At 48.1% G+C, this 19,778-nt stretch overlaps 1 protein-coding gene across 1 annotated transcript; it reads left to right on the top strand.

The window, feature by feature from the left end:
- The first annotated feature begins 659 nt into the window (after window positions 1-659).
- On the top strand, window positions 660-19,457 carry LOC134761188 (glutathione S-transferase theta-4-like). The gene is made up of 5 exons (XM_063722941.1): window positions 660-694; window positions 6,049-6,207; window positions 16,651-16,801; window positions 17,743-17,910; window positions 19,260-19,457. The coding sequence occupies exons 1-5, from the start codon at window positions 660-662 to the stop codon at window positions 19,455-19,457; spliced, it is 711 nt and encodes a 236-aa protein (XP_063579011.1).
- The last annotated feature ends 321 nt before the right edge of the window (window positions 19,458-19,778 follow it).

Genomic DNA, 19,778 nt, shown 5'->3' with positions numbered 1-19,778 from the left:
AGCCTGGCTGCATCAGCAACTCAGTTATCCAGGCACAGGTTCTAGGGTACCCACTTGTTGAGCTCAGTCCCTCTGACTCCCAAGCCAGGACTCTGTCTGATGGCACCTGCTTTGGTCAGAGCGCGGGAGGTTGGCTTGGGCAGGGCTCTTCCTCCTAAGGCAGGGTCAGTATTGAGTAAAGGCCAGGTCCATTTCCCCAGACAGGCAAGGCAGGGCCCAGGCCTGGCTCCAGGGCCTCTGAGTCCACGTCCCCACTTTGGCCACACGGGTCACGAGGGGTTTCTGTGTGAGTTGCCTTTTACACTTTCCCAAGCAATTTCCCCAGACGTTATCTCATGTTATCCTCATGAGGACCACCCTGTGAGGTAGGAATGAGCAGCCCTGTTTTAAAGGGGATACTGAGGTAAGGTATGAGGTTTTCCTAGCACGGCCAGCCTCCGGCACAGCAACAGGGGGACAGTGAGGATGGCCAGATCTGGGTGCCCCTCCCCACTGCCTTCCCTTCCAAGCTACAGTCTTTTATTCAAATTCTTCTACTCTTTTTCTCTCTCATTTCCCCTCCCCTGCTGCCATGATTTTTATGCTTGTGGACGTCTCATGCAAGAGTGTTCAATAGCTCCTCCCAACAGTCTTAGAAGGCAGTGTAAAGGTGACCAGACATGGAACCCCGAGAGTTCACTCGGGGTTCCCAAAGGTATGTATAGGATCCAACGTGTTTTTTCTACCTCCCACTCTGCCCTCTTTCAAGAAGTGCACCTGTGGTTCAAAGTTCAGCTTTTACTGCTCGTGCGTGTGCAGGAGAGGACAGGGCAGGCTAGAGCCCTGCTAAGGGCCAGAGAATCTCATCCCACCCAGAGGAGGGTTCTTTTAGGCAGTGGGTACAAATCTCCGAACCTCCCCACTGTATTGTTGAGAGGGTGAGGTGGGACATGTTGGGAGAAGAGCGAGCTGCAACTGGTGCAGCTGCAATTATTCAGAGCAGAGGTGGCTTCACAGACAACATTAAGCTTAACCCTCAGGGGCCCTCTTTGCCTTGGGAGGAGCCCTATCAATGCTTCTGTCATGTGCTTTTGGAAAATATGTAGAAGACATTTTTACAAGTTGGTTGAGGCCCAGTGTCTCTTTTCAGTTCACATTCTCCCTCTGTCACACCTGTCCTGTTGGAATGGCTGTGGCTATTTTGGATATGGCTAAGGGAGAAGGTAAAATTGGGGATCATTTTGTATGAGTTTAGTGGGCTAGATTTCTGGGCTTTGAAGTCACTTCTGTATCTACTAAAAATTGCTATAGTTATCTTTGTGCATAAATTGCTTCTGGCTGATGCAGGCGAATCCTCATATTGGGACTCAGCCCGGAAGGGTTTTTGGCTTTGCTCAGGAAAGAATTCAAGAGCGAGCTAACAGACAAAACTGAAAGCAAAGTAAGTTTATTAAAGCAACATTGTACAGCAAAATGGCTGCTCCACAGACAGAGCAGGGCTATCCCACAGGTAGAGTAGCACTCCAGGATTGCTGGCTAGCTATATTTATACCCACTGCTAATTATATGCTAAATAAGAGGCAGGTTATTCATAAACTAGGAACAAGAAGTTCCTGGAACCATATAAGGTAATTCCTGGGTTATTGCCGTGGGATCATTTGTAAACTGTCATGGCCCTGGTGGGAGTATCTTATGCAAATGCATTTTAATTCCTATTCCGAGCTGATTTTGGCCATTCTTTGTTATTGTTACGTTCTGTTTTGATCAGCAGGGTTTTGACAGGTGCTTGGAAAAGTCCTGCTCATCTCCTACCTCACAGGGACATGCCTACTGCCAAAGGAGAGATGGAATTATCTTTCTGTTCTCTCCATAGAAAATATTACAAAATCACTGTCACACAAAAATGTGATCAAAGAGTCTGCAGCCAAGAAATATGGGGGGGACAGAGTATTTTAAAGGAGAAGGTGTGTCTGTCACTTAGCAAAAATGTCAGGATTCTTTTTTTCCTGGAGTTTGTGGTGTTTGTCGACTTTTCAAAATTTGTCATTCCCTTTCTTAATCTAAATAATCATTTTATAGAGGAAAAAAATTACTCATCAGTGTTGATGATGCCCTGGTTTTCTGTTCAGCTTTGTTTTCCAATCAACTCTTCACCCAAGACTCAATCCTCCACCCTCCAACTCTTCATCCAAGACTCAATTCTCCCCAACTCTTCACCCAAGACTCAATCCTCCACCCTCCAACTCTTCATCCAAGACTCAATTCTCCCCAACTCTTCACCCAAGACTCAATCCTCCACCCTCCAACTCTTCATCCAAGACTCAATTCTCCCCAACTCTTCACCCAAGACTCAATTCTCCCCAACTCTTCACCCAAGACTCAATCCTCCACCCTTCAACTCTTCACCCAAGACTCAATCCTCCACCCTCCAACTCTTCATCCAAGACTCAATTCTCCCCAACTCTTCACCCAACACTCAATCCTCCACCCTCCAACTCTTCACCCAAGACTCAATCCTCCACCCTCCAACTCGTCACCCAAGACTCAATCTTCCACCCTCCATCTCTTCACCCAAGACTCAATCCTCCACCCTCCAACTCTTCACCCAAGACTCAGTCCTCCCCTCCCAGTGTTTACTGATCAGCCTCTTATCAGCTATTAATGGGACCTCAAACATTCTCCATGGCTCTGTTCTCACGCCATGCAATCTGCTAATCTCTAGGAACTGCAGATCCCACTTAATGCATTTAAAGTATAATGTGACCCAATAGCTTCTTTATCCCAAGCTTATTGATTCCTATAGGAATCATCATCCTCAAGTCACACATGAGGAAACTGAGGCCAAGGCCAATGCTAAGGCTGATGGAAGTGACAGATGTTGAAGATGACACAGCATAACACGAGGGATGAGGTCAAGGCTATTGATGAACTCAAGACAGCTGCTGTGCTTTGTCCCAAGGCCATTCCAGTTGGTGACAAAATAACTGTAACAGATTCCTGGCCAGGGCTTCTCCCTCAGAGCAGCTGCCTCCTACTGGAGACAGAAATGCCTTGGTTTATATAGTTTCATTCATAGGCCATCTTAGCTCTATTTAAGCAGGAAAGGGCTGAAATGTCTTGCCCAAGATCACTCAGCTAGTAAGTGATGCAGGTTTCAAATCCAGGTCCCTGGACTCAGGGCAGGGCCAGGGAGAATGAGGGCAAACAGACTGGCAGCTTATCAAACTGACACAGCCTTCCTGGTAAAGGGGACAGTGAGGAGAAATTGACAATAGCAGGAGGCTCTGGCCACAACAGGCTGCCTCCAGTCTCTTCTCTCACCAGTGGCCCCCAAAGCCACGTGAGTTGGGCTTTCTGACAACATTTTATTGCATTTGCAGACCCTACATGCTTTAAACACGTTTTTAGTATCTCACTGGGTCTCTAACAACCCCAGGAGTGGGCAGGGCAATAATTATTTCACAGTTGACAAAGCAGCTTCACAAAAACATTGGGAGCTCAATAACTTCCCTATTGCGATGCACCCCCAGGAGCTGTTCACTTAATGTCATAGCAGGTTCTGTAGGGAGAAAACCAACAAGGTCTTCCCTGAGGGAATGGGCTTAAACCCCAAGATATCCTACACCATTTTGTAAGCCTCCCTGTGATCATTTCCCATCCAAGTACTAACCAGGCCAGACTCTGCTTAGCTTCTGAGATCAGACGAGATTGGGCGTGTTCAGGGTGGTGTGTGAAAGATTCTCCCCGGGGCCTGAAAGTTTGGGGGGATGAATAACTCCTCCCTTCTCAGGCCCAGTCCCAGGGCACAAGACCACTTGTGCTAGCAGCGTGTGTCAGCAAGGTAGCAGAAGCAGGATGAGCGCTGGCAGGAGACACACACCCCTGAAGATCGAGAGAGAGGCCATCTGGGTACCATGTAGCAGTTACGTCAGACTGGGACACTTCCTGTTTACAGAAGACTATAAAACCCCTGCCCCGTCCTCACTTGGGGCTGATGCCATTTTAGGCCTCAGCCCGTCTGCACCCAGGTACTCATTAAAACAGCATGTTGCTCCACACTGCCTTGTGTTGTTTGTTGGCAAGCTCTCGGGGTTCAAACCAACACAAGAGCCTTATAGTATGGCCGCAGACGTTTCCCAACATTTCACAGACCCTGGTCGGAGTAAAACATTCCATGAGGGTTCAGGTCATAAAAAAATACTGCCTAACCACCTAACTACAGGAACATCTCTATCACATCCTGCTGGATGAAGGGCCCAAGGAACATCTTCAACATCCTGCTGGGCAGCAACCCATACTGCCCCTTCTCCCCCCCTCCAGACCCATAACTGACAAAGCAGGAGCACTGCCATCTTGAACAAATACCACCATTCTAAGTTCCCCCTTAATTAAAAGCCGCCTAAATCCAGCCCCAAAACATCAGCCTAATGGCTAATGTCAGCATAACCAGAAACATTCCAACCCTAAGATAAACCCTTCTCTGACCAGAAACATGCCAACCCTGAGACAGCCTCCCCTCCGACCAGAGACATTCCAACCCCGCAATAAACTTTCCCTCACACAGAAACATTTGGAACCCCCTTCCCAAACCCTTAAATATCCTGTCTGTAACAGAAGTTAGTCTGATCTAACTCGGCCAGAAGCCCCCCTCACGTTTGTTTTCTAAAATAAACCTGTCCTTGTTGACTGCCCAGCCACCCTTCGTGCTGTTTTCCTTTCTTATAGTAAATGTCCCAGTCTGTAAGCAGGACTCGTGCTCTGAAACTAACCTGGACCCCCCTCCACAGGTTTGTACTGGCAATAAACCTATGTTACTGTTAAGCTGCCAACTCTTTAACCCTCACCTTTCCTTCAAAATCTAACAAGGATGAATGAGGCATGAACATCAAGACAGAGGGTCAAACCCAAAGAGCAGATTCCATGAGAAGTCTCCTTGTTGACAAGGGTTACTAAGGATGGGGTCTTCTCTGGATCCCGTAGTCTTAGACTTAGTCCACCACATCTAGAAGCCCTTGAAATAAGATTACGTGCTTCCGGCATAGCCAAAGACATAGACTTCTCTAAAAATCAGTGCCTAGCTCTCCCCAGGCTGGGCCCTCATTTTTAGTCCAAGCTGTATTATTTTGTAAATCTTCCTGCTATTTCATAGACCCTGGTCACAGTGAAACATTCTGCAGGGGTTTGGGCTGTAAGTAACATCCTCCCCAACTATCTGACTTCTTTATCACATCTTGTTGGGACAAAGGTTTAAGAAATATTTTTATTAACATCCTCTTGGGCAGTAAGTCCTACCATTCCAGACCCCTCATCCAGGCCTATAATGATTCCAGCCTGTAAGTGCTAGTGGGGCTTTGGCATTAAGTTGGTCCCCACCTCTCTAGGTTATGTTAATAAACCTGTGTTGTAGAGTGGTCAACTCTCTGTCTTTAACCCTCGTCTTTTTTCAAAAACCTAACACTCATGTGTCCTCTCGCTCACCTTCTCCTGCCATCCCTTGTCACTGTCCCTCTGTCCCTCTTTCCCTTCCTTAAGCCGAAGGGAAATCTCTCCCGAAGGTAAAAGTCTCCCAGGGGTTAAGAGGGAGCTTGAGGCACCAGAAAGAGCTGCAGTCACAGCCACCTGTGAAAGCCATCTCTGAGGTCCCTTCCTGTCACAACAGCTGGGCTCCTGACTCAGACCAAGACAGCTTTTGTTTCTTTTCCTTTCTAGCCTCCCACTTCCCACCCACCTTTCTGCTTTCTCATATGGGCTCATTATGGTTTATAGGGCTGGGGAACGTTGCCTCTTCTGCCCTCCATTTCTCCCATCTCCCTTCTTTCCCCTCCACGTTTTCTGAGTCCACTCCTCTTCCCTTCTTCCTTCCCTCTGGGACGCTGCACAGTTCCTTCCACCCCACACGGCCTGGGACTCTAGACTCCCTCTGAAGGCACGGAAGTATTTCCTTCCCTCCCTCCGACCCCCGATCTTTCTGCCCTTGATTCAAAACAATCTGAGGTCCCTAGGCCCTTCCCTTTCCGCCTCTGCGCTCCCCATGGGGTCCGGTGTAGTTTTCCCGCCCCTTCCCTGCAGTTCCCGAGACCATCGGACACAACGGAGCCATCCAGCGCCCTCAGAGGCCCTGGGCACACTGGCAGATGGTCATCACCTCCTAACGGAGCAGCACGCGCCCGTGGCTCGCTGCCCGTTGGCGGTTGCCGGCAGCCCCGGAGGGCGGGGTTGGCGAGGAAAGTGAGTCCGTATGTCCCCAGCATGCTCCGCGCGGGGGCGGGGCTCCAAGGGGGCAGGCGAAGGAGGAACTGGCGTGGTCAAACCAACCTATCAGCCTCCAGCATGCTCCGTGTGGGAGCAGGGTTCCCCGGGGCGGAGCTCGGTTTGTGTGCCCTTCCGGCGTTTCGCCCCTCCATTCTTTGAGATGCTCTCACGCAGATGTATGGGCCTAATTCGCTAGTATCCACTCTATATCCTGTTCCATCCTCTGGTAATGGGCGTTTGGAGTGTTGCCAGTTTTTTGCTATTATAATGATTGTAATAGCATATTAAAAAACTTGAACATAGTTTGATTGTAATAACATTAAATATAGCATCTTAAACATACAGTTTGAGCGTGCCAACCTGATGGGTGTGGAATGTAATATTCATTATAACTTTGATTTTCATTTCCCTACTTTGAGTAAGTTTGAACTTCTCTTTATGTAATTATTGACTACTCTGTTTTTATGTTCTGAGAATTGCCTGTTTATATTTTATGCCCATTTTTTCTATTGGGTTGTGGTTTTTATTGATTGGTAGTTCTTTATAATTTTATGGATACCAGTCTTTTACTAGTTCAGCGCATTAATTGCAAATATTTACTCCTACTCTGTGGCTTGCTTCCTTTCCACCCCTAATTCCTAGGGTGCCTTTTTGAAGCACAAATCTAAAATTGTAACACAGGCGACTATCAATCTTTTCCTCTATGCTTTGAGCATTTTGTGTTTTGCTTAAAAACTCAGCCTTTGTCCCAGGGAATAGAGATATTCTCCTGTATTTTCTACTGATCCATCCCCCATATTTAGGTCTTTGGTCCATCTGTATTAATGTTTATGTGTGATATGAGATAGGGATCCTACTTTATCTGTATTGTGTTAACCAAAAAATGACTGAGACAGGTGTCTCAATCAATAAAGGTTAATTTAGCCAAAGTTTGAGGACATGCCCGGGAAAAACACAAGTCTCATTTCCTACTATTAACCCCTTGCATTTAGTAGAAATGATCTTCAAGGTCCTCTGTAGCAGAGATGTGGTTGAAAAAGGAAAGGAAGACATAGGGTTTGTAGATGGCCATAGCTTCATGGAAAGAGGCGGAAGAAGGGCAGGATATGTGGTTCTCTCCCTATGGAAAACCATAGAGGCCAAAAGCCTCCCTGCCCAAACTTCAGCCCCAAAGACTGAGATAATAGCCTTAACCAGAGCCCTGGCACGAAGAAAGGACAAGGCCTTGACTGTTTATACAGACTTGAGATATGTGTTCACTGTGATCCATGCCCATGGTGCAATCGGGTAAGAAAGGGAACTTCTGAATGCCAATAACAAATAATCAAATATGAAACATAAATATTAGCACTACTGCACAGTGGAAATGACTAGACAGATTGCGGGGGTCATCTAATGGGGGACTTTGAACTAATGAAGGGGAGCAACCTGGCACACACAGAGAGGCAAAGTCCCTGCTTCCTTCAGTACCTCTTTATGAATATAAACTAATAAACCAAGACACTCCCCTGGGGAATTACAGGAAGCCGTGCGAGAGGGAGATCATCAGAGTTCCTTCTCAGAGGGATGGGCCCTAAATAAGAGGCAGGATTTGGGTGCCCAGAAATCGGAGTTGGGCTATTATAAAGCCTGCCCATGATTTCTCAAACTATGGCAAGGAGGCTCTGCATGCCTAGCTCCTCAGGATAATAAGCAAAGAAAATGATAGGTAAAGTGGCTGACCAATGTGTCTATTGTCAGAGAAACTGCTCAAACCAGACCTCCCATTTCTCCCTTAGCCAAGGTGGTACAATTCAAGGGAATCATGTGAGGGGAGGACTAGCAAATTGACTCCACTCTTACGCCTATGTCTTCTAGAGGATTTAAATATCTCCTGGTGCTTTTTTGATGCCTTTGCTGGTTGGATAGAGGCTTTTCCATGCTGGACTGAAAAGGCAGAAGCCATGAAGTCTTTACTAAAGGAATTTATCCCTCGATTCAGTCTCCCTAAGTCAGTCCAGAGTGCTAATGGACCCGCATTCATTTCTAACATAGTGGTAAAAACTTCCCAGGCCTTGGTCATACGGTGGAAGTGGCATGTAGCCTGGAGACCAAACTCCTTGGGAAAGACTGAAAGGTCCCATAGAACTCTCAAAGATATCCTAGTCAAGTTATGCCAGGAGGCCCAAGATAATTGGTTAAAGCTGTTACCCATAGCCTTGGTCCAAGTATGGGTAGCACTCAGAGAAAGAATGGGACTTAACTCCTTTGAAAGGTTATATGGGGCTGGGCACAGTGGCTCATGCCTATAATCCCAGCACTTTGGGAGACTGAGGCAGGTGGATCACTTGAGGTCAGGAGTTCGAGACCAGCCTGGCCAACATGGTGAAACACCATCTCTACTAAAAATACAAAAAATTAGCCGGGTGTGGCAGCATGTGCCTGTAATCCCAGCTACTCAGCAGGCTAAGGCATGAGAATCGCTTGAACCTGGGAGGCAGGGGTTGCAGTGAGCCGAGATCAGGCCACTGCACTCCAGCCTGGACGACAGAGCAAGACTCTGTCTCACAAAAAAAAAAAAAAAAAAGAGAGAGAGAGAGAAAGAAATATTATATGGGGCCAGGTATGGTGACTCACACCTGTATTCCCAGCACTTTGAGAGGCCCACTGGTGAAGAGGATCACTTAAGCCCAGGAGATCAAGACCAGCCTGGGCAACAGAACAAGACTCCATCTCAAGAAAATAAAAAAAAGAAAGAAAGAAATATTATATGGGGCCGGGCGTGGTGACTCACACCTGTATTCCCAGCACTTTGAGAGGCCCACAGGTAAAGAGGATCACTTAAGCCCAGGAGTTTGAGACCAGCCTGGGCAACAGAACAAGACTCTGTCTCAAAAAAAGAAAAAAGAAAGAAAGGAAAGGGAAGGGATAGGGGAGGGAAGGGGAGGGGAGGGGAGGGAAGATAAGATTATATGGGGCCGGGCGTGGTGACTCACACCTGTATTCCCAGCACTTTGAGAGGCCCACCCGTGAAGAGGATCACTTAAGCCCAGGAGTTCGAGACCAGCCTGAGCAACATAGTGAGACTTCCTCCCTATTTAAAAAATAATAATAAAAACCAGGCGTGGTGGTGCGCACCTGTAATCTCAGCTACTTGAGAGGCTGAAGGAGGAACACTGCTTGAACCCAGGGAGGTCAAGGCTGCAGTGAGCTGTGATGACGCCACTGCACTCCAGCCTGTGGACAACAGACCCAGTCTCAAAAAAAAAAAAAACAAAAAAAGAAATGTTATATGTAAGGCCTTATCCAGGCGTGGCCAGCCCCTTCTCTTGCCCAGATGGGGAGATAGAAAGGGTGATGAAGCATATTATGTTATTCATCTGGAGTCATTTGTTGCTATTCTCAACCACCTCAGCAACCCCAGCCTCCTGGTCTCCTCTGGGGTAAAACTTCATCTGTACAACCCAGGAGACTGGGTATACCTCAGGACCTGGAAGGCGGAGTACCCCCAGGACCAGCTCAGCCCGGTATGGATGGGGCCCTACCTAACACTTTTAACCACTCATTCTTCTCTTAAACTCCAAGAAGTAACCCCTTGGATCCATCACTCAAGAGTGAAGAGGCCAGGCATGGTGGCTCACGCCTGTAATCCCAGCACTTTGGGAGGCAGACGGGGGAGGATCACTTGAGGCCAGGAATTTAAGACCAGCCTGGGCAACATGGTGAGACCTTGTCTCTACAAAAAGTAAAAGAATTAGCCAGGCATGGCTAATTGGTGGTGCACGGAGGCTGAGGCGGGAAGATCCCATGAGCTTAGGCGTTCGAGGCTGCAGTGAGCTATGATTGAACCCCTGCACTCCAGCCTGAGTGACATAGCGAGGCTCTGTCTCAAAAAAAAGAAAAAAAAAAAGAGTGAAAGCCCAGGAGCCCCCAGAAGATGCCTCCCCAGCATACATTTGTGAACCCATCTCAGATCTCAAATTGGTTTTTAGAAGAAAAGGCTCAGATAAGTCAAGTGTGCCCCTTGCCATTCTCTTGCCATAGTAGGCATCTTCCTTATCCCTGCAGGAACCCTCATGCTGTTGCCCTTTTACACTGTGGAGATGCTTAGGTGGTGGCAAATCCCTTCATAAAACACCTTAAAATGGCCCTTATGCTTTTTGGCCTTTTTTTTTTTTTTTTTTTGAGATTGAGTCTCGCTCTTGTCGCCCAGGCTGGAGTGCAGTGGCGCAATCTCGGCTAACCACAACCTCTGCCTCCCGGGTTCAAGTGATTCTCCTTCCCCAGTCTCCCAAGTAGCTGGGACTACAGACATGCGCCACCATGCCCAGCTAATTTTTTAATTTTTAGTAGAGACGGGGTTTCACCGTGCTGGCCAGGCTGGTCTCGAACTCCTGACCTTTTGATCCACCCACCTCAGCTTCCCAAAGTGCTAGGATTACAGGCGTGAGCCACCGCACCCAGGCCTGCTTTTTGGCCCTTTTAGTTGCCTTGGCCAGTGGTCTCTGGGAGGCCAATATAATAGTCAAGGTCTCCTGTATCATAGCTGGTGGGAACAATCTGTTCGAATGTTGGATGTGCCATAGGTATCCCCACACTTGGATGGGGTGACCTGTTGCTTATCCTTTGAGAGGAGTCATTAATATCACAGGGTTGTGTGGACCTCACCTGCTAAGGACAATGTCACTAGGAGAATAGGCCGAGTTTATTTAAATTGCTCAGGAAAAAGAGAAAAGAAACAAACATGCTACAAAAGAGTATTTGCAGTGGCTCACCCTTGTTTAGGCAATGTAATATGCCTAGGACAGTATACTGTGGGCTTTCTGGGGCCTATCAGGGTAACAGCCCATAATGCAACCAGCCATCATAAGAGACCAAAAAAAAAAAAAAAAAAAGAGGGGGGCTATTGGACAAACCATGGAAGCTGCCGGACTTGCTGTGGGGTTGGCTGCCCTTTCTTGCCGGGGGCGGGGGTTGCCTGTTACGAAGTCACCCTAAGAAATTTAATCTAAATACCCAAGGCTCTGGCAGCTAAAACTGGAGAGGCTCTCCAAAATATACATATTTCTCTAAATTCACTAGCCAATGTAGTGTCGGAAAAGCGATTGGCCTTAGACTATTTACTAGCAGAACAGGAGGGTTGTGTGTGGCACCAATACCTCCTGTTGCACTTGGGTAAATGCCTCCAGAGGAAATAGAGGCTAATGTAAAAGAAATATTCAACACTTTGGGAGGCCAAGGTGGGTGGATCACTTGAGGTCAGGAGTTCAAGACCAGCCTGGCCAACATAGTGAAACCTGGTCTCTACTAAAAATACAAAAAAATTAGCTGGGTGTGGTGGTGCATGCCTGTAGTCCCAGCTACTCAGGAGGCTGAGACAGGAGACCACTTGAACCCAAGAGACAGAGGTTGCAGTGAGCCAAGATCGTGCCGCTCTACTCTAGCCTGGGTGACAGAGAGAGACTCTGTCTCAAAAAAAAAAAAAAAGAAAGGGGCCAGGCACAGTGGCTCAAGCCTGTAAGCCCAGCACTTTAGGAGGCTGAGGCGGGTGGATCACGAGGTCAGGAGATCGAGACCATCCTGGCTAACACAGTGAAACTCTGTCTCTACTAAAAATACAAAAAATGAGCTGGGTGTGGTGGCGGGCGCCTGTGGTCCCAGCTACTGGGGAGGCTGAGGCAGAAGAATGGCGTGAACCCAGGAGGCGGAGCTTGCAGTGAGCCGAGATCGCGCCACTGCACTCCAGCCTGGGCAACAGAGAGAGACTCGTCTCAAAAAAAAAAAAAAGAAAGAAAGAAAGAATAAAAAGGAAGGAAATATTTAAACAAGCAGAACAGCTGCATTCCTTCAACCAGAGGGGTAGCTCAACCAACAAGCTACCTTGGAATGCAGTGAAGTCTGCTATACCTCACTTCACCTCTTTTCTTCCTCTGCTGTGGACCCTAGTGGCCTCTGTTCTGTTACTTTTCAGTCCCTGTATTTTAAATTGATAGTAAACTTTGTGTCCTCATTTTGTGTAACAGCAGGAATACCAGCTCCTTTGAGCAACTTCAGGTGACCCAAAAACTTATTTGAACTCAGGAACCTGAGAGTTTCACTCCTTTAACTTTAGTAGCCTCACTGCTTCCTGTCAGCATGAAGTAGACAGAGAAGAATGACCTTCATCCCTAACCGCTCAAGAATGAGGGGTGGGGTATTTCAGGGGGGATTTGTAACTGCATCCAACCCAATCTGGCTCAGCTTTTCTGTGTGTGTGTGTGTGTGTGTGTGTGTGTGTGTGTGTGATGGAGTCTTGCTCTGTCAACCAGACTGGAGTACAATGGTGTGATCACAGCTCACTGCAGCTTTGACTTTCCAGGCTGAAGTGATCATCCCACCTTAACCTCCCAAGTAGCTGGGACTACATGTGTGTGTCACCATGACTAGCTAATTTTTAAAATTTTTTTGTAGAAATAGGGTTTTGCCATGTTGCCCAGGCTGGTCTTGAACTCCTGGGCTCAAGCAGTGCTCCCACCTCGGCCTCCCAAAGTGCTGGGATTATAGGTGCGAGCCATGGTGCCTATTGTGGCTCAACATTTATGTAACAAAGTTGTGAGTTTTTTTTCAGTTGCTGTGGATCCTCAGGTTGAAGGTCACTTAACCTGACTGTGTCCAGATGAACCAGGTATGCAGCTCACAACTTTGTTACATAAAAGTTGAACCAGATTGATCTGGTATGGTTATACAACTACACTGAGAGGGAGACAGTTAACATGGACTCACACATCTCAGAGACATTGTGAGTCTCCCTCAATATTTTCCTAAGTTCTTAAAGCTGGCTTAGATTCTGTAGCCTTGACCTAGGGTTCCACTCTTGCCAATATGTTGATTTTTTACTTTGAAAATATACTAAGCAGGCTAGGCGTGGTGGCTCACGCCTGTAATCCCAGCACTTTGGGAGGCCGAGGCAGGTGGATCACCTGAGGTCAGGAGATCAAGACCATCCTGGCTAACACGGTGAAACCCCATCTCTACTAAAAATACAAAAAATTAGCCGGGTGTGGTGGTGGGCGCTTATAGTCCCAGCTATTCGAGAGGCTGAGGCAGGAGAATGGTATGAACCTGGGAAGCGGAGCTTGCAGCGAGCCGAGATCGCACCACTGCACTCCAGCCTGGGCGACAGAGCGAGACTCCCATCTCAAAAAAAAAAAAGAAAAAGAAAAAGAAAATATACTAAGCAGGCCAGGCGTAGTGGCCCATGCCTGTAATCCCAGCACTTTGAGAGGCCGAGGCGGGTAGATCACCTGAGGTCAGGAGTTCGAGACCAGCCTGGCCAACATGGCGAAACCCCATCTCTACTAAAAATACAGAAATTAGCTGGGCATGGTGGCAAATCCCTGTAGTCCCAGCTACTCAGGAGGCTGAGGCAGAAGAATCGCTTGAACCCGAAAGGCAGAGGTTGCAGTGAGCCAAGATCATGCCACTGCACTCCAGACTGGGTGACAGAGTGAGACTCCATCTCAAAAAAAAAAAAAAAAAAAAAGTGGTAGCACTCCAGTTAGAAGTTAATAGTTTAGGAATTTATGGCCCAGGTAGGGGCAGTCTCTCTTGGATCAGCAAGTCCTCAGGATGGCAAAGCAGTCTGGGCGCAGTGATCCACACCTGTAATCCTAGCACCTTGGGAGACTGAGATGGGAGACTCACTTGAGGCCAGCACTGGGCAACATGGCAAGACACCAGCTCTACAACAACAACAGCAACAAAAATTAAAAATTAGATGGGTGTGGTGGTACATGCCTGTAGTCCCAGCTACTCAGGAGGCTGAGGCAGGAGGATCACTCAAGCCCAGAAGGTCAAGGCTGCAGTGAGCTGTAACTGCACCACTGACTCTTGGTGACAGAGCGAGACCCTGTCTCAAAAAACAAAACAAAACAAAATGTATGAATGAATCTAGGAAATCAATCAACCATAATAAAAATTTTAATTAAAAGTAATGGCAGACCAGGCGTGGTGGCTCAGGCCTGTAATCTCAGCACTTCAGGAGGCCAAGGCAAGTGGATCACTTGAGGCCAGGAGTTCAAGACCAGCCTGGTCAACATGGTGAAATCACTGCAGCCTCGACCTCCTGGGCTCAAGTGATCCTCCCACCTCAGCCTCCCAAGTAGCTGGGACTGCAGGCATGAGCTACCTCGCCTGGCCTGCATGACCTTTATGAAGAATGTCATAGAAAGTTTTAGAAAGCGATTAAAGTTCACCTAAACAAGCGGGGATCTATGCTGTATGCCATGCTATTACCGGGGAGGAAAAAATTCTCCTCTACATTCTTAGGGTCTCTGGAGGTCTGGGCCTAAGAATAAAACTGAAATAAGACAGATTAACAGAAGAAAATCATTCAAGTTTTGCTAAATTTTCAGTGTACATGGGTACTTTCACAAGAGAATGAAGGCCTAAAAAGTGACTAAAGTAGAAAAAGTTTCTATCTTTTAAATAGAAAAACAATACTTTTTTTTTTTTTTAAGACAAGGCCGGGCGCGGTGGCTCAAGCCTGTAATCCCAGCAATTTGGGAGGCCAAGGCGGGCAGATCACGAGGTCAGGAGATCAAGACCATGCTGGCTAACTCGGTGAAACCCCGTCTCTACTAAAAATACAAAAAAATTAGCCAGGCGCGGTTGCGGGCACCTGTAGTCCCAGCTACTCGGGAGGCTGAGGCAGGAGAATGGCATGAACCCAGGAGGCAGAGCTTGCAGTGAGCGGGGATCGCGCCACTGCACTCCAGCCTGGGTGACAGAGCAAGACTCTGCCTCAGAAAAAAAAAAAAAAAAGACAAGACAAAGGGGTTTGGATTATAGGCAAGAAATTGTGGAGAAGGAACTACGACATACATGGGGGGCAAAATTAGAAGATAAGGATTATTTTAGTCGTGTGTTTATACAGATCCATTGGAACCTTGATTCATAGTCACTTGTGATGACAATGTTCTTCTCTTCCTAGTAAAGGGAGGGTGCTTTCTTATGGGAAATTGTGTGGCCTATTCTTAGATAGAAAAGGGCAGGTCAGAGAGTCTTTCCGGCGTGTGCTATTTCTCAAGTGCCTTCAACTCAAAATAATTAATACTCCAAAGCAGTATATTTGGGGTGACATGTCTTTAATTCCTTCATTTCCCCTGCTGCAGACTTTCCTAGAAGTTTCACGTATTAAAAGCTGAGTTGGTGGCTATGGAGATAAGAGCCAGATTAATAACGAGAGATCTACAAATGGGGAGAAGAACATAGATAAGAATAGGAATGAATAAGCTGAAAGGAACAGGTGTGAGCACATTTCCCCATATCCTGTTAAACCCACATCCCATTGCTGGGACAAGGTCAGTACAGCAGAATGAATGCACCTCTTTTGTTTGATGGAGAGTGTTTAGCTTGTTCTCTAACAGGTGCAGCTTAGGCACTATTTGTGCCAATGGATTTACACGGAACAGCCTTATCCACCAATGATCACACAAACTCCTCCTTTTGAGGCTGTCAGTGTGTCCAGGGTGCAACAATTTTGGAATACAGCAGAAGCTAAGCTATTAACTTCTTTTGTTGTTGTTGTTGCTGTTGTTGTTTTGAGACAGAATCTCACTTTGCTGAGTGCAGGCTGGAGTGCAGTGGTGCGATCACGGGTCACTGCATCCCCGGTCTCCTGGGCTCAAGTGATCCTCCCACCTCAGCCCCCAGAGTAGCTGGAACTACTACTACACCGTGCTAATTTTTAAACTTTTTGTAGAGACAGTCTCACTGTGCTGCCCAGGCTGGCCTCCAACTTCTGGGCTCAAGTGATCCTCCCTCCTCAGCCTTCCAAAGTGCTGGAATTAGAGGCCTCAGCCACCATGCCCAGATTGCTTTGACATCTTGAGGCCTTACTGATCCAAGAGAGACTGCCCCTCCCTGGGCCAGCTAATTCCTACAGAGAATAAATGATTTGCTTATGGTGTGCCTTTGATGTGCCAATCAACCGATTCGTATCTCCAACATAACTTTACCAGCCACCTTCCAGCAGGTTCCTGCCCCAAATCACTCCAGGGACAGGTACCAGCTAACAAGGGACCACTCCTAGAACCCAGAGCCCATCACAATTATTCAAACTAGCCAGTCCTAAGTCTGTTTACCCTGTCTTGCCTTCTTGCAAAAAACACAGTAAAGCCTTTTGTCCACCTTTTGCCCTCACTCATTCTGCCTCCTGACTGACCCTGGTGCTTCCCCATGGCCCTGCATGGTGTGGCATGTCCCCCCGTCATCTTGGGAACTATGAGTAACAAACTGTCTTTTAAATGGCTGTCAGCTCTGATCTGTGGCCTCGCCATACCTGAATAAAGCCAAAATCCCGGGTACATTTTAAAACAAGTCTACAAGTCAAGGAATGCCGGCGTGGTTGATGTAGCGGCACTCAGGAAGGCAAGGGCCCCTTACCAGCCCCTTCTGCAGCGTGGCCATCCTCTACTACCTGTGTCACAAGTACAGCGCACCATTACACTGGTACCCGCCAGACTTGCACACACGTGCCCATGTGGAGGAGTTCATGGCTTGGCAACACACAGCCTTTCAGCTGCCCATGAAGAAGATAGTCTGGCTCAAGGTGAGCAGGGTCACTTCTGGGGCTTGGGGACACGGGCACAAGGGAGTCAGGAAGGCTGGAGGCCAGTTCTGGCCCTGCTGACTGCTGGTGAACTCAAGTAAGTCTCCCTCCCTCTCTGGGCCTCATTTCCTCAGCTCCTTCTCCTGCCTGCCTTACAGAGCTGTCAGGAGTGTGCACTGAAACAATGGGCATGAAAGAGTCTTATTAGGGCGAGGGGAAGGGCATACAGGAGGGGCTGATGTGACTCACCCAGGACAGCATTCGAGGCATTTCATTCTGAACTAGAGAATCTCAGCATCAAAAGGCCTATAGAAGACCAGGTACAGTGCCTCACAACTGTAATCCCAGTACTTTGGGAGGCCGAGGCGGGAGGATCACTTGAGGTCAGGAGTTCAAGACATACCTGGCCAACATTGTGAAACACCGGCTCTACAAAAAATACAAAATTATTAGCTGGGCGTGGTGATGGGCACCTGTAATCCCAGCTACTCAGGAGGCTGAGGCAGGAGAATTGCTTGAACCCAGGAGGTGGAGTTGGCAGTGAGCCAAGATTGTGCCACTACACTCCAGCCTGGATAACAGAGTGACAATCCATCTCAAAAAACAAAACAAAACAGAGTAAAGGCCTATAGAAAATTGGAAGATGACAAATAACCAGTACATGTGTCCCTACTTCAAATTCTATGCCTGTGACAGGCATCACTAATCAATCACAGGATTTATGCCTGCTGAGCTCCCCAAATCCTTGTGAACACATGGTTCCCAGCAACATCCACCAATCAGAACTGCTAAAAGAGGTGAAACTGCTAAAAGAGGTGAAACTGCTTTATATCCTGGGAACTGTTCTATATCTACCCAGCAGACTAGAGTACAGAGACCTGGCAGGGCAGGTGGCCCTGGAGTGCAGCCTCCTCTTCCCTCCTCTTCCCAACCCTGGCCAGTTGCTGATAACAGGGGAGGAAGTTTCAGCTGAGAAGATGGAGCATGCAGTGGAAGAGGTGAAGAACAGCCTGCAGCTCTTTGAGGAGTATTTTCTGCAGCATAAGCTGTTCATCACTGGGGACCACATCTCACTGGCTGACTTGGTGGCCGTGGTGGAGATGATGCAGGTGTGGGGTGGGTTGGAGGAGGGTTAGACCCTGGGCAGAGGTAGGACTCCTGTGTGACCAGTGGGGCCATCACTTGAGGATAGGCTGGTGAGGCGGGAAAGGCAGGCGGGGCTGTCGTGGGGGCTGCGGGAGCCAGGTCTGGGGGCCTGGACTCAATCTGGGGGCAACAGGAAGCACAGAATATTATGAATCAGGAAGGACCACAGTTCTTCACACTTGACAAAGATTCTTCGGTGTGGGAGGAGCTGGAGGGTGAGCCTGGGATAGAGAAGAACACTGCATTTCCTGCTCAATCCCCCAGCATCCCAGATACCTCCTCCTCTTGCTGGACTCTCCAGGAAATGTTCACTGGCTTCCTGGGTGTCCTTCTGGCCCTGCCTCTTTCCCAGAGCTCCGGACAGACAGCTCTGGAGGACAGCTCTCCTGGCTGGGTCTGAGGGGCATCCACTGTGCATTTGGAGCAACACCTGAGTGTGGGGCATTTATGTGGCCTCTACATGCAGGGGAGGGGGACCAGTTCTGCTTCTCAAGACACTGGCCAGGGTCTAAACTGGCCATCCTGCACACCAGCTAGGGCACTGCGCACTGACCAAAGAGACTAATTTGCATATCAGCTAGAGATATGCCCGGGAGGAGGAACGTGGGATCCTGGAGTATTGACCAGAAAATGCAGTGTTCTTTTCCTTATCCCAGAGATCTCTGGCTGATATGAAAATTAGTCTCTTTGGTCTGTTTGCAGGGCAGATCAGCACCAGGAAAAATCATTCTGGCCTGCCCCAAGGGTTCAGCCATATGCTTCGTCCCCACCCCTTACATTTCACCCACACCCACTCCTTCTTGGGCATCCCAAAGATCTTGGGTGCAAACCAAACTACAGGGTAGACTCTTAGGGAGCCAGCCAAACTGCACGGTAGACTACCCGCCAGGTCTCCCATCCTAGCCCCTGAGCTTGATGACAGTGGGAGGTTGAACATGGAGAGAAAAACCTGAGTTCTCTCCCTCATCCACATATACACACCTGAGATAAGGGGTTTCCCTGGAAGAAGGCAGGATTCATGTGAGGTCACAGGCTAGAGAAGTGGGAGGTGCCTGGGCCAGGAGCCCTCTCAGCATGGTTCAGAAGGCTGGGAGCAAGAAGACCAGTGACTAAGGACTCTGAGGGATTCTGGATCCTCCATCCCCACCTACATCTATTACATAATCTGTGACCCTTTGCTCAGGCCTTGGGGGTCAGCAGCCTAATTCTTTGCATAGGTAGATGTTGGGGGTGTGGGCCTGAGGCTGTGGGAGAGGACCCAGGTGGGGCTGGTCCCCAGGCTGACCACATGTTCGTCTTTGTCTATCCACAGCCCATGGCAGCCAACTATAATGTCTTCCTCAACAGCTCCAAGCTAGCTGAGTGGCATATGCGGGTGGAGCTGAATATCAGCTCTGGCCTCTTTTGGGAGGCCCATGATCGACTAATGCAGTTGGCCGACTGGGATTTTTCAACATTGGATCCAATGGTCAAGGAGAATATTTCTGAGTTGCTGAAGAAGAGCAAGTGACCCTAATCGCAGCCTGTCCCGCAGGGCCTGGCTGGCTCAGTAACCTGAGCCACCTTCCTTAAAGGAAATGCTAAACAAACAAACAAACAACAACAAAAAAAAAACAGAAAACTGTTCTTTGTCTAATAAAGAACTGGAACAACCATCACAGCTGCTGAGCAGCAGACAGTTGGCATATGCATACGGTCTGATGTGGGAGTGGGTGGTGGTTACAGATCCTTCCAGTTTCCAAAAAGAATTTTAAAAGTAAAGGGTTAAATATGGTTACATTGTGAGTAATAATAGTTGGCGACTTCAATACCCACTTTCAGTAACAGAAAA

Source organism: Pongo abelii, chromosome 23 (assembly GCF_028885655.2).
Source record: "Pongo abelii isolate AG06213 chromosome 23, NHGRI_mPonAbe1-v2.0_pri, whole genome shotgun sequence".
In the NCBI taxonomy this organism is placed as follows: domain Eukaryota; kingdom Metazoa; phylum Chordata; class Mammalia; order Primates; family Hominidae; genus Pongo; species Pongo abelii.
The sequence above is the reverse complement of the archived record's forward strand: the minus strand, read 5'-3'. Positions and strand labels throughout refer to the sequence as shown.

Coding starts and splice junctions, on each gene's coding strand:
- LOC134761188 (XM_063722941.1), top strand. CDS start 660: ATGGAACCCCGAGAGTTCACTCGGGGTTCCCAAAG. Junction 695..6,048: donor TTCACTCGGGGTTCCCAAAG/GTATGTATAGGA, acceptor CCTTCCCTGCAG/TTCCCGAGACCATCGGACAC. Junction 16,802..17,742: donor AGAAGATAGTCTGGCTCAAG/GTGAGCAGGGTC, acceptor AACCCTGGCCAG/TTGCTGATAACAGGGGAGGA.